The sequence below is a fragment of the Eleutherodactylus coqui genome, chromosome 4 (genome assembly GCF_035609145.1).
Source record: "Eleutherodactylus coqui strain aEleCoq1 chromosome 4, aEleCoq1.hap1, whole genome shotgun sequence".
Classification (NCBI taxonomy): Eukaryota; Metazoa; Chordata; class Amphibia; order Anura; family Eleutherodactylidae; genus Eleutherodactylus; species Eleutherodactylus coqui.
In genome coordinates this window covers 293,599,303-293,613,445 of record NC_089840.1, presented here as the reverse complement: position 1 = coordinate 293,613,445, position 14,143 = coordinate 293,599,303, and the positions used below count along the sequence as shown (strand labels likewise).

Sequence of the window (14,143 nt, the reverse complement as noted above, 5' to 3'; positions counted from 1 at the left end):
CCCAATATCTGCGTTTTCGCCAACCTTTTCCGTCTTGTCCTCGCGCAGCAGATTTTGCTACGAGGCTTATTAATTGCGCCGCCCCCCGCTGGCATCGCACACCAGTAAGAACATGATTGGGCCGTTTGCGCTTCGGCTGAAACCGTTCAATTTCTGTTATGGTGAAACCGACGAGGATAATATAGCGGATGTCAGCGGCGGGATGCAGTAGTAACAATGACCCCCAAAGTAGTAATAGTGTCCCCGTTTGTGGCCCCTTTAGTAATACTGCCCCTGTTAGTGGCCCCAGTAGTAACAGTGACTGTGACCCCCATAGTATCCACAATAGTAATAGTTACCCTGTTTGTGGCCCCAGTAGCAATAATGACCCCCCATAGTGGCCCCAGTAGTAATAGTGCCCCATTTGTTGCCCCATTAGTAAGAGCCCCCCTCACTGTAGTAAAAGTGCCTTTGTAGTGGCCCTAGTACTAACAACAACCCTCATAGTGGCCTCAGTAGACATAGTGACCCCAATATTAGACCCCCAGCCAGCTGACAAGCATTTCACTTCATTTTAGCAGCAGCAGTGCCGCTGTGGCCCGATCAGGGGCCACACTGACCCCAGTGCGGGACATGCCTCCTGCCGCTCAGGACTGGGGGACACAATCCTGGATGGTTGGGGGGCCTGTATGGAATATACATAGTGGAGGAGCAGCTTGCGGACAGAATTGTGAGTGCAGCTCTGGAGCTCTGATGAGGCTGGCGGTCCCATCCTGGTGTCTTGCGGATGTCGGGCGGCGGTTTCTCTGGAAGCATCTGCGATTACGTGATTTTGATTCCACTTGTTTTCTGCATACAGAAGAGTCAGTGAAGTGAGCGGGCGCGGCGGCGGCGGCGGCTGCATGCGGCTTTTCATTTCCAGCTTTAATGACAGGAGAAATTGCTTTGTGCTTCATAAATGGACGGCGAGTCCCTCCGAGCGCAGCGTCATGTGATCTCGCCACGCAGCCCCCAGAGCCCAATTAATCAATGGCAATTTTATCATCTCCTTCTCCGTAATTAGTCTCGGGCTTGGGAGATCGCGTTACGTGTGGGGGCTAAAGCACATTTCCAGCGCACGTGAAATCGGAACCGCCCTCGCTCCCAGACCAAATCCATCATGTGCGCGATGCGGCTGAGCCGCGGCCGGAGGCGACGCCCCCTCCTTGCAGACAACGCCGGGCACTCAGCTTTTACCAGGTCCTGATAGGCTTTGTGACGTGGCAGTAGCTGCTGTTGGCGGCTGCCACGTGCGGAGGGAATATTGCGTTCGCGCTCCGGTCGGCCTCGCGAATTACAACAGAAATGGATTTCTGACCTGGATATTGCATGTGTCACTTTTCCATCAGCGCTCAGTGACAGGATGATTAGGGGCCGCCGCTCTCCTCTGCCGGCCGCTCCTCTCATCAATTTCACCGCGGGGCTCATCTATCACCAAAAAATGGACATTCATAATAATACATTCGCCGTATCGATCGCCTCATGGCGCCATTTTTTTCTGTGCTGTTTTTCTTTCTATTGCAATGAGTTAGATGATAATGTATCCAGATATGTAACACCTGCGTCCGCCGCATCCGGCCCTCCGGGGTCACCTGGGACACGTCCACATATTACAGCATCGTGCCAAATGAAATGCATTATGGGAATGACCCCGTCAGTATACGACCCCTCCCCCCACTTCATCTTACCCCCAAGATTCTCCATATTTCGGTCCCTGCCTTCCATACTGTCACCCCATTTCATATATGCTCTACAGGTATCACTTGGTTGCTTTGCGTGTGTACATCACTGAGGGTGAAGCAGGGCCCCGGGGGTGAAGGGAGGACCGTGAGGGGGCAGACTGTAAGGACAACCTCTGAGGAATGTCCCAGAAATCACTGTACTGATCCGGAGTTACATCCTGTATTATACTCCAGAGCTGCACTCACTATTCTGCTGGTGGAGTCACTGTGTACATACATTACTTATCCTGTACTGATCCTGAGTTACATCCTGTATTATACCCCAGAGCTGCACTCACTATTCTGCTGGTGGAGTTACTGTGCACATACATTACTTATCCTGTACTGCTCCTGAGTTACATCCTGTATTATACTGCAGAGCTGCACTCACTATTCTGCTGGTGGAGTCACTGTGTACATACATTACTTATCCTGTACTGATCCTAAATTACATCCTGTATCATACCCCAGAGCTGCACTCACTATTCTGCTGGTGGAGTCACTGTGTACATATATTACTTATCCTGTACTGATCCTGAGTTACATCATGTATTATACTCCAGAGCTGCACTCACTATTCTGCTGGTGGAGTCACTGTGTACATACATTACTTATCCTGTACTGATCCTGAGTTACATCCTGTATTATACTCCAGAGCTGTACTCACTATTCTGCTGGTGGAGTCACTGTGTACATACATTACTTATCCTGTACTGATCCTGAGTTACATCCTGTATTATACTCCAGAGCTGCACTCACTATTCTGCTGGTGGAGTCACTGTGTACATACATTACTTACCCTGTATTATACTCCAGAGCTGCACTCACTATTCTGCCGGTGGAGTCACTGTGTACATACATTACTTATCCTGTACTGACCCTGAGTTACATCCTGTATTATACTCCAGAGCTGCACTCACTATTCTGCTGGTGGGGTCACTGTGTACATACATTACTTATCCTGTACTGCTCCTGAGTTCCATCCTTCATTATACTCCAGAGCTGCACTCACTATTCTGCTGGTGGAGTCACTGTGTACATACATTACTTATCCTGTACTGACCCTGAGTTACATCCTGTATTATACTCCAGAGCTGCACTCACTATTCTGCTGGTGGGGTCACTGTGTACATACATTACTTATCCTGTACTGCTCCTGAGTTCCATCCTGTATTATACTCCAGAGCTGCACTCACTATTCTGCTGGTGGAGTCACTGTGTACATACATTACTTACCCTGTATTATACTCCAGAGCTGCACTCACTATTCTGCCGGTGGAGTCACTGTGTATATACATTACTTATCCTGTACTGACCCTGAGTTACATCCTGTATTATACTCCAGAGCTGCACTCACTATTCTGCTGGTGGCAGCAGGGATTGCTGGGAGATTTCAGCTCTGTGCTACATGTTTTTCGCCCGGGATGTTGGGATGTGATTAGTTTATGTTGTTCCTCTTTCTTCCTCCGTGTGACGCTCTTTCTCTTCCGTTTTTCAGGTCTCGCCATCGCCAGCGCCCTCATCGATATATCGCAACAAAAGTCCTTGGACTGCAAAGACAAAAGTTCATGTGTTCGGAACCGGAAGCCGCATCCCCCGACCAGACAAGGGACTTGTGTCTGAGACCTCCCCGGAGCTGGAGGCTCGTCACAATGTATCGTTTTTGTTTTTTCCTTTTTGAAAAAAAAATTTTTTTGTAAAACTATCTAACGGCTTCCAGCGGGAGACGAGATCCGAACGGGCACCGCGGATCTGCCGGACGTCTGCAGGTGACTTTCCAGAAGCCGCAGGAGGTGGAGAACGACTGCATGAAAAGTCTTACGGACTGGGTGATTTCAAAAAAAGGAGCGGGGGAGGGGCGGGGCGGAGGAGCGGCATCTGGGCGTCTTTGGAACTGCGCCAGAAGGAGCCGGCCACTGAATGAGTTAAAGGGACAGTGTCGGATTTAGACCTACGTGTAAATACCGTGTGCAGCTTGGGGTCCGCGGGCCGCGGATTACGGGTTTGCAGCATGTCCGTAATCGCTGACGGATTCTTCGGGAGGAATCGGGGGATGAGCAGGCGCTGCCCGGACTTTACGAATCTCTGTAAATCGTAAAAGGGACGCAATACACGCACCAAACCTATTTAATACGGTAGATGGAGGAGGAGTTCACCACTTGACCTGGGCGGTTTTTTTATACGTTTTTTACGTTTTTATTCTATTTTTTCCGTTTTCTTTGGGTGGAGGAGGGGTCAGTGCAATAAACCGCAGCCATGGGAGAGATCACCCTGTGCGCCCTCGGACGTCAGCGGCGCTGCTGCCTGCTAATGGGCATAGCTGAGTTTCCCGGGTAGATGATTGGCGCAGCTGTGTGTACAGGTGGCTGTGCAGGTCCCGGGCGCGTGGGCATGCCCCGGTTGTCAGGTTCTGGATCCATGTGATGCCCTGTTTTGTACCCCGGAGGGCGCTCCTCTGTGGGCTCTGATGGCGATGCATGCGGCGCCGGCGCAGAGTCGTATATTTCGGTGTTTTCTTCTTTTGTAACTCAGCTTGTCGTGCTGACATGTACAATACTCTATATATAGGACACAATGTACAGTTTATAACAGCGCCATATACAGGAATCGCCATCCGCCAGAAATGCGACCGTGTTCCAATAAAACGTGTTTCTCTCTATCAATATCTGCGACTTGTCTCTTTCCCCGCCACCCAATGCCAAGGGTCCCCGGGGGTCCGATGCCCTCTACGTCACACGGAGGGGCTCCTCTATTGGCAGGGAGAGAATACAGACTGCACTGACGCTGGGTTACATCATGCCTCATGATCAGCTCCCCTCCAGAGCTGCATTCACAATTCTGTTATGACCTGTCTTGTACTGCACTCACCTCCAGAGCTGCACATATTACACTGACAGTGTGTCTTTGTACTGCACTCACCTCCGGAGCTGCACACAATATACTGATGGCCTATCTTGTACTGCACTCACCTCCAGAGCTGCACACATTATACTAATAGCCTGTCTTGTACTGCACTCACTTCCAGAGCTGCACACATTATACTAATGGCCTGTCTTACATTGCACTCGCCTCCAAAGCTGCATATATTATACTGACGGCGTGTCTTTGTACTGCACTCACCTCCAAAGCTGCACACAATATACTGATGGCCTGTCTTGTATTGCACTCACCTCCAGAGCTGCACACATTATACTAATAGCCTGTCTTGTACTGCACTCACTTCCAGAGCTGCACACATTATACTAATGGCCTGTCTTGTATTGCACTCGCCTCCAAAGCTGCATATATTATACTGATGGCGTGTCTTGTATTTCACTCACCTCCAAAGCTGCACACAATATACTGATGGCCTGTCGTGTACTGCACTCACCTCCAGAGCTGCACACAATATACTGATGGCCTGTCTTGTACTGCACTCACCTCCAAAGCTGCACACAATATACTGATGGCCTGTCTTGTACTGCACTCACCTCCAAAGCTGCACACAATATACTGATGGCCTGTCTTGCACTGCACTCACCTCCAAAGCTGCACACATTATACTGTTGGCCTGTCTTGTACTGCACTCACCTCCAGAGCTGCACACATTATTCTGCTGTCATGTCCTATATTCCAGCCAGATTGGAGTATAAGACCTGATACAGCTTTGGATGTGACTGGAGAGTAAGCTACAATGTGACTCAGGTTGGAATTTAAGCCTCTGAATACAATTTTGACACAATGACAGCAAGCAGAGATCTTGAAAATGAGGAAGGACTGATGCAGAAAGTGTATTAGAAAGTTGCAAAACTTCTTCTGATACCTTACATTTCAGAACCGCCCCTTTAACCCTTTACAGCACAGGACGTAAACTTCAGTCTTGGCGTGGAAGCAGTTCCCTCCCCAGGGTGTACACTTACGTCCTGTGGATGGTGCCGACCCAGAAGGTAGCATATCACCGCTGTTAACCTCTTACATGCCACGATCAACATTGATTGTAGTATATAAAGTAACAAAAAAAGGTAAAAAACAGCCAAAATGCATCTTTTGTTCATTTCGCCTCCCCCCCCCCCCCCAAAAAAAATGCAATGAAAGCGAATTAAAAAAGCCATATAAACCCCAAAATGGTACCAATAAACCCACACAGCCCTGACTGAGCCCCGCCCACAGCGAAATGAGAAAGTTAGAGTACTGCAAAGGCAGCAATGGGGAAAAAAATCCAAAAAACAGCTTATTGTGCAAAAAGCGTTAGTAGAGGTTCTACAACACCCGAAAAATCTACCAATAAAGCTACAGCTCGCTGCGCCAAAAACACCCACCCCGCCCCCGGCCGCGCCAACACCATCCACCCCGCCCCCCGGCCGCGCCGGCAGGAGGGTAAAGAGGTTATGGCTTTAGACAAGTGGAGGTGAAAATCCGGTTCTTAGGACCAATGGAGGCGGCGTCACTAAGGGGTTAAGGATGTTCACCAGTGTGTGTGGCACGTATCCCGCCTCCATCGATGTGCTGCGGCTTGTCGTGCGCCCGCCCCTGTAATGCCAGCAGCGGGCGACGCTCTGTGCGCAGACTTGTCTGTAATTGGCACATTCTCTGGAACCTCTTATACTTCAGCCAAGTACATTAATTAACTTCATTTACAGCGAGTGACGATGTCAGCGCAACGAGTCAACGGGTCTGGTTACCAAGGCTGCAGCGCGGGCGTCTGCACGCCTGTTATATAGCGGCCGCACATCCTGCAGCGGCGTACTGTATCCTATCAGTACAAGTCCCTGCAGCTACAGACTGCGCCACGGTGCGAGAAGGCATTAGTGACCACAACCAGCGACGTCTGACTAGAACTGTCCGTGTGAGCAGATAGCGAACCCGCAGGAAATGGCATCAACATTCAGTGCAGGAGACCCCACACGTATATCCTGCAGGTCAGTGCAGGAGACCCCACACGTATATCCTGCAGGTCAGCACAGGAGACCCCACACGTATATCCTGCAGGTCAGCGCAGGAGACCCCACACGTACATCCCGCAGGTCAGCGCAGGAGACCCCACATGTACATCCCGCAGGTCAGCACAGGAGACCCCACACGTATATCCTGCAGGTCAGCACAGGAGACCCGACACGTACATCCCGCAGGTCAGCGCAGGAGACCCACAGGTATATCCTGCAGGTCAGCACAGGAGACCCCACACGTATATCCTGCAGGTCAGCGCAGGAGACCCCACATGTACATCCCGCAGGTCAGCACAGGAGACCCCACATGTACATCCCGCAGGTCAGCGCAGGAGACCCCACACGTACATCCCGCAGGTCAGCACAGGAGACCCCACAGGTACATCCTGCAGGTCAGCGCAGGAGACCCCACACGTACATCCCGCAGGTCAGCACAGGAGACCCCACACGTACATCCTGCAGGTCAGCGCAGGAGACCCCACGCGTACATCCCGCAGGTCAGCGCAGGAGACCCCACACGTACATCCTGCAGGTCAGCGCAGGAGACCCCACACATACATCCCACAGGTCAGCACAGGAGACCCGACACGTATATCCTGCAGGTCAGCGCAGGAGACCCCACACGTATATCCTGCAGGTCAGCGCAGGAGACCCCACACGTACATCCTGCAGGTCAGCGCAGGAGACCCCACACGTACATCCCGCAGGTCAGCACAGGAGACCACACACGTATATCCTGCAGGTCAGCGCAGGAGACCGCACAGGTATGTGAGAGCAGAAGACCACCAGACAACTCTGTTAACACCAGGACACTGGACACAGCGCTTCACCTGGGCTTGTGAGGTGGCTAACTGGGCCCTAGAGGACTGGCAGCATGTGTGGGGTATGATGAGTCATGGTACCAATTGTTTCGGGCTGATGGTGGGCTCATGTGTGGTGCAGACCCCATGGACCCCAGCTATCAACAAGGCCCTGTACAGACTGGTGGTGGCTCCATATTGGTGTGCGGTGTCCTCATGGCATGGGTTGGGTCCACTGGTGTCCACTAGGTTTCCTGCTTGGTGACCATTTGCAGCATTTCATGGACTTCATGTCCCCCACAATGATGGGATATTCCAGCAGGATAATGCCCCATGCCATCCGGCCCAAGTGGTCCAGAAGTGGTTGGAGGAGCATTCTGGACAGTTTTATGAATTGTGCGGCCGGCCCAGTCACCCGACATGAGCCCAATGCAGCACTTATGGGATGTGATGGAGAGGTCCATTCACCCCTGAGATCCTGCACCTACAAATACCCCGCAGTTGTGGGGGGCATCCAGACGGGTCAATATCCCTCCAGACGTCTTACGTCCACTTGTGGAATTGGATGCCATATCAAGTTACTTTGCTGGGCCAGCGGGATCCTTCATGTTCCCATCCCATGACTTTTGGCATGTCAGTGCAAATTGATATGCCTGTAATTCCTGTTGAAAAACGCAGAGCATTTCAGTAACGTGAAGACGACCTGAAGCTCAGCTGTTTGTGCCGCAGACTTTTCCCTCCTCCTAATTCACTAACAGGTAGGTATAGTGGAGCTGCAGCGAGTCACCGTCCCTACAAGCCTGCTCGCTCACACTACACTTGCCAACCCTCCTGTAGTCGGCCTTGCTTCAATCAGTGCCGATGCTGCTGTAATCACAGGACTGTAGCAGCTAGTTTGCTGCCTCTATAGGCGGCTTGTCATCCCACGTTTGAGACGTTCATGTTCCTTCAGCTCGCAGATGACCTTCTATTAACGTAAGAACCTTATGTGGATTCCAAGCAGACCACCAGAAACCTACATCCAAATTTGCGCGGAGGGTCTTCGGATCTTCTGGTGGATTCATCCACAGTGTAATACTACAGTTCAAGTGAATTCGCCCCTCGGGGTCATTGACCTGCAGACTCGGGGGGGGGGGGGGGGGGGGGGTTGTCCGGCTTCAGCCGCAGGACTTCTCACTACTCGGCGTACTTTATTTAGGGCTGGTAGTTCGGAGCCTCGCGCAGCGCAGAGAAGATTACTTATTTATATTTCCAGCGTGACTCTGGGCCAAGGTGACAACACGAAGAAATTCCGCAGAAATAAAACAAGTCCAATCTGCTTCCAGCGCGGCGTTGCTCCCGGTTGTCAGGCGGCGCACGTTAGCTCAGTGACATTCAAGTTGATGGAAAAGAAATTCAATTACACAGAACAACAAGAAAACCGGAAAATAGACTGCTGTAAACAATAGAGCCTGGAACAAGGGGGGTCGGGGAACAAGGGGGGTCGGGGAACAAGGGGGGTCTGGGAACATGGGGGAACAAGGGTGGACCGGAAACAAAGGTGGCCGACAACATGAGAACAAGAAGAGATAGAGAACATGGGGGATAAGGGGGGACTGAAACCAATGGGGGTGTGAGGGAGGAATGAGAACATGGAGGAATGAGGGGGGGAACCAAGAACTTGGAAGGACTGAGAACATGGGATCAAGAAGAAAGGAATGAGAGGGGTGATAATATTAGGGACTGAGAACATGGAGGAACAGTATAGGAAACCTAGAAAACAGAGTGTGAAGGATGACTGAGAACCCCAGGAATCCAGAAAAGGAGGAATCAAGAACGTGGAGAAACAGGAGACAGAGAATATAGGAGGACAACGGGGAACCAAGAACATAGCGGAAGGAGAGACTGAGAACACAGAGGTGTGAGGGGAACTGAGAACCCAGAGCAGAGGAACCAAGAACATGGAAGAACAAGGGGAGACAGAGAACACAGGGGAATATGGGGGGCCGAGAACACAACAAACAAAGAACATAGAGGAATGAAGGTCTGAAAAGATGGGATCAAAAATACGGGGCACTGAGAACTCTGGAGAACAAGACAAGGCGAGGCTTAGAACACGGGGGACTAATAACTCCAGAAAACCTGGGGGAGTGAGAGCTGCGTAACGAGGGGGGACTGAGAACCAGGAGGACCGAGGACACGGGGGGGATTGAGGAGGGAATGAGCAAACGGGGATCTTGATAACAGCAAAGGACAACACTGTACCCCGTCCCCTATACTTTACACCACACTGTACCCCATCCCCTATACTTTACACCACACTGTACCACGTCCCCTATATATTACATCACACTGTACCCCGACTCCTATACATTATATTGCACTGTACCCCATCTGCTATGCAATACACTGCACTTGTCTACCATTTCCTATACATTACACTGCGCCCCGTCTCCTATAGATTACATCGCACTGTCTCCTGTCTCCTATACATTACACCACACTGTATCCTGTCTCCTATACATTACACCACACTGTACCACGTCCCCTATACTTTACATCACACTGTACCACGTCCCCTATACTTTATATCACACTGTACCACGTCCCCTATACATTACATCACACTGTATCCTGTCCCCTATACATTACATCACACTGTATCCTGTCCCCTATACATTACACTACACTGTACCCCATCTCTTATACATTACATTGCACTGCATCACGTCTCCTATACATTACACCACACTTTACCCGGTCTCCTATACATTGTATTGCACTGTACCCCGACTCCTATACATTATATTGCACTGTACCCCATCCTCTATACATCACACCACACTGTACCCCATCTGCTATACAATACACTGCACTTGTCTACCATTTCCTATACATTACACCACACTGTATCCCGTCTCCTATACATTACACTGCACCCCATCTCCTATATATTACATGGCACCGTACCCCATCGCCTATACATTACACCACACTGTACCCCATTCCCTATACATCACACCACACTGTACACCGTCCAAATAGCAAGTACCCTAGAGAGACCATCCTGCACCCCATCTAATGTATGTGATACACTGGGCGCCCCTCATGTTTTTGTGTGGCGGTGATCTACAGTAACAGTGAGGGGCGCTGGTGCCCATGTCAGGCTTATGCCAGTAAAGGTGTTCAGCACAGTTGTCACTTCCCTTCCCCCGCTCCTCCTGACAGCCCTTCATCCATATTGTCAGCAGGGGGCGACACTCAGCACTGGTGTGATGGGAGGGGCATTCAGGATACAATCTAGGGCTGAAGTGGGCGCTGTTCTACAATTGGCGCCTGTACCATGTGACTCGGGATGGGTCACTATAGGCAGCAGCTGGACTTGCCCTTTAACACCGGTGAAGCGGTCGGACGTTCTGCTGGCTGTGGAGCTGCGGGTTCAGCCGGGCGCTGCGCCGTTCACATGGATCGCGGATTTTGCTTTGTTTCTTGTTTTCGGAGAATCTATTTTCAAGGTTGAGTTCCTCATTGAGAAACATTGCGCCAACTGAGAATACGAAATCTCTTGTGAAGTTGAGATGAAACCCGCCGGCCGCGGCGACCAAGAAGCCCGATGAATTGTTTAAGTCAGCGGCCGCCTGGAAAAACACTTCACAAAGCAGCATTAGCATTAACCATGTGCTTCGCGGCGGGACGCAAGAGAGAAACGGTCTCCTGGGCTTACCGAGCGCACGACCGACTCATACAAACCAGCGCGCCGCCAGGAACGGCCGGCGATTAACTACAAACTGCAATCAGCCCCGCAGCGGTGGAGGGGGCAGCAGGGGGCACTAATCAGAGGAGACCCCCAAACGCCAGGCACTCCGAAAGTCAAGAAGACGCAGCGCCAGGATCCAGCAAACCTCCCAGCATTCAAAGCAGGTGATGGTCGGTGTCATGTGCAGCTCCTTCTACGACACCCCCATCATTATGGGCTACCATACAGTGCCCATATAATGCCATCATACACCACCCAGATAACGCCATCACACTGCCCAGATAACGCCATCATACACCACCCAGATAACGCCATCACACAGTGCCCAGATAATGCAATCACCCAGTGCCCAGATAACGTGACCACATAGTGCCCAGATAACGCCATCACACAGTGCCCAAATAACGCCATCAAACAGTGCCCAGATAACGCCATCACACAGTGCCCAGATAATGCCCTCACACAGTGCTCAGATATTGCTATCACACAGTACCCAGATAACACCATCACACAGTGCCCAGATAACGCCATCACACAGTGCCCAGATAATACCACCACACAGAGCCCAGATAACACCATCACACAGTGCCCATATAACGCCAACACACAGTGCCCAGATAACACCATCACACAGTGCCCAGATAAAACCATCACATAGTGCCCAGATATCACCATCACACAGTGCCCAGATAACACCATCACACAGTGCCCAGATACCGCCATCACACAGTCCCAGATAACACCATCACACAGTGCCCAGATAACACCATCACACAGTGCCCAGATAACACCATCACACAGTGCCCAGATAACGCCATCACACAGAGCCCAGATAATGCAATCACCCAGTGCCCAGATAACACCATCACCCAGTGCCCAGATAACACCATCACCCAGTGCCCAGATAACGCCATCACACAGTGCCCATATAACGCCATCACACAGTGCCCAGATAACACCATCACATAGTGCCCAGATAACGCCATCACACAGTGTCCAGATAACGCCATCAAACAGTGCCCAGATAATGCCATAACATTGTGCCCAAATAACGCCATCACACTGCCCAGATAACGTCATCACACAGTGCCCAGATAACATCATCACACAGTGCCCAGATAACGTCATCACACAGTGCCCAGATAACGCCATCACACAGTGCCCAGATAACGCCATCACACAGTGCCCAGATAACGCCATCACAGAGAGCCCATATAACGCCATCACACAGAGCCCAGATAATGCGATCACACAGAGCCCAGATAATGCGACCACATAGTGCCAAGAGAACGCCGTCACAAAGTGCCCAGGTAACGCCATCATACAGAACCTAGATAACACCATCGCACAGTGCCCAGATAACACCATCGCACAGTGCCCAGATAACGCCATCACACAGTGCCCAGATAATGCCATCACACAGTGCCCAGATAACGCCATCAAACAGAGCCCAGATAACGCCATCAAACAGAGCCCAGATAACGCCATCACACAGTGCCAAGAGAACGCCATCAAACAGTGCCCAGATAACGCCATCACACAGAGCCGAGATAACGCCATCACACAGTGCCCAGATAACGCCATCAAACAGAGACCAGATAATGTCATCACACAGTGCCCAGATAACGCCATCAAACAGAGCCCAGATAACGCCATCACACAGTGCCAAGAGAACGCCATCAAACAGTGCCCAGATAACGCCATCACACAGAGCCGAGATAACGCCATCACACAGTGCCCAGATAACGCCATCAAACAGAGACCAGATAATGTCATCACACAGTGCCCAGATAACGCCATCACACAGTGCCCAGATAACGCCATCAAAGTGAGCCCAGATAACGCCATCACACAGAGCCCAGATACCGCCATCACACAGAGCCTAGATAACACCATCACACAGAGCCTAGATAACACCATCACACAGTGCCCATATAACGCCATCACACAGAGCCCAGATAACACCATCACACAGAGCCCAGATAACGCCATCACACAGAACCCAGATAATGCAATCACCCAGTGCCCAGATAACGCGGCCACATAGTGCCAAGAGAACGCCATCACAAAGTGCCCAGACAACGCCATCATACAGAACCTAGATAACACCATCACACATAGCGCAGATAACACCATCACATAGTGCCCAGATAACGCCATCACACAGAGCCCAGATAACGCCATCACACAGAGCCCAGATAACACCATCACACAGTGCCCATATAACGCCATCACATAGTGCCCGTGTAACGCCATCACACAGAGCCCAGATAACACCATCACACAGAGCCCAGATAACACCATCACACAGTGCCCATATAACGCCATCACACAGAGCCCAGATAACACCATCGCACAGTGCCCAGATAACGCGACCACATAGTGCCAAGAGAACGCCATCACACAGTGCCCAGATAACACCATCACACGGTGCCCATATAACGCCATCACACAGTGCCCATATAACGCCATCACACAGAGCCCAGATAACACCATCACACAGTGCCCATATAACGCCATCACACAGTGCCCAGATAACGCCATCACACAGAGCCCAGATAACACCATCACACAGTGCCCATATAACGCCATCACACAGTGCCCATATAACGCCATCACACAGAGCCCAGATAACACCATCACACAGTGCCCATATAACGCCATCACACAGAGCCCAGATAACACCATCGCACAGTGCCCAGATAACGCCATCACACAGAGCCCAGATAACACCATCGCACAGTGCCCAGATAACGCCATCACACAGTGCCCAGATACCGCCATCACACAGTACCCAGATAACGCGACCACATAGTGCCAAGAGAACGCCATCACAAAGTGCCCAGATAACGCCATCACACAGAACCTAGATAACACCATCACACAGTGCCCAGATAACGCCAAACAGTGCCTAGATAATGCCATAACATTGTGCCCAAATAA

At 51.0% G+C, this 14,143-nt stretch overlaps 1 protein-coding gene across 1 annotated transcript in view; it reads left to right on the top strand.

Moving 5' to 3' along the window:
- Nucleotides 1-4,398, top strand: part of ATRNL1 (attractin like 1) — a 379,911-nt gene extending 375,513 nt beyond the window's left edge. The window contains exon 29 of the mRNA XM_066601402.1: nucleotides 3,238-4,398. Coding sequence (XP_066457499.1) covers nucleotides 3,238-3,362 — 125 coding nt within the window. The 3' untranslated portion in view covers nucleotides 3,363-4,398. The remainder of the gene's footprint in view (nucleotides 1-3,237) is intronic.
- Nucleotides 4,399-14,143: the final 9,745 nt, after the last annotated feature.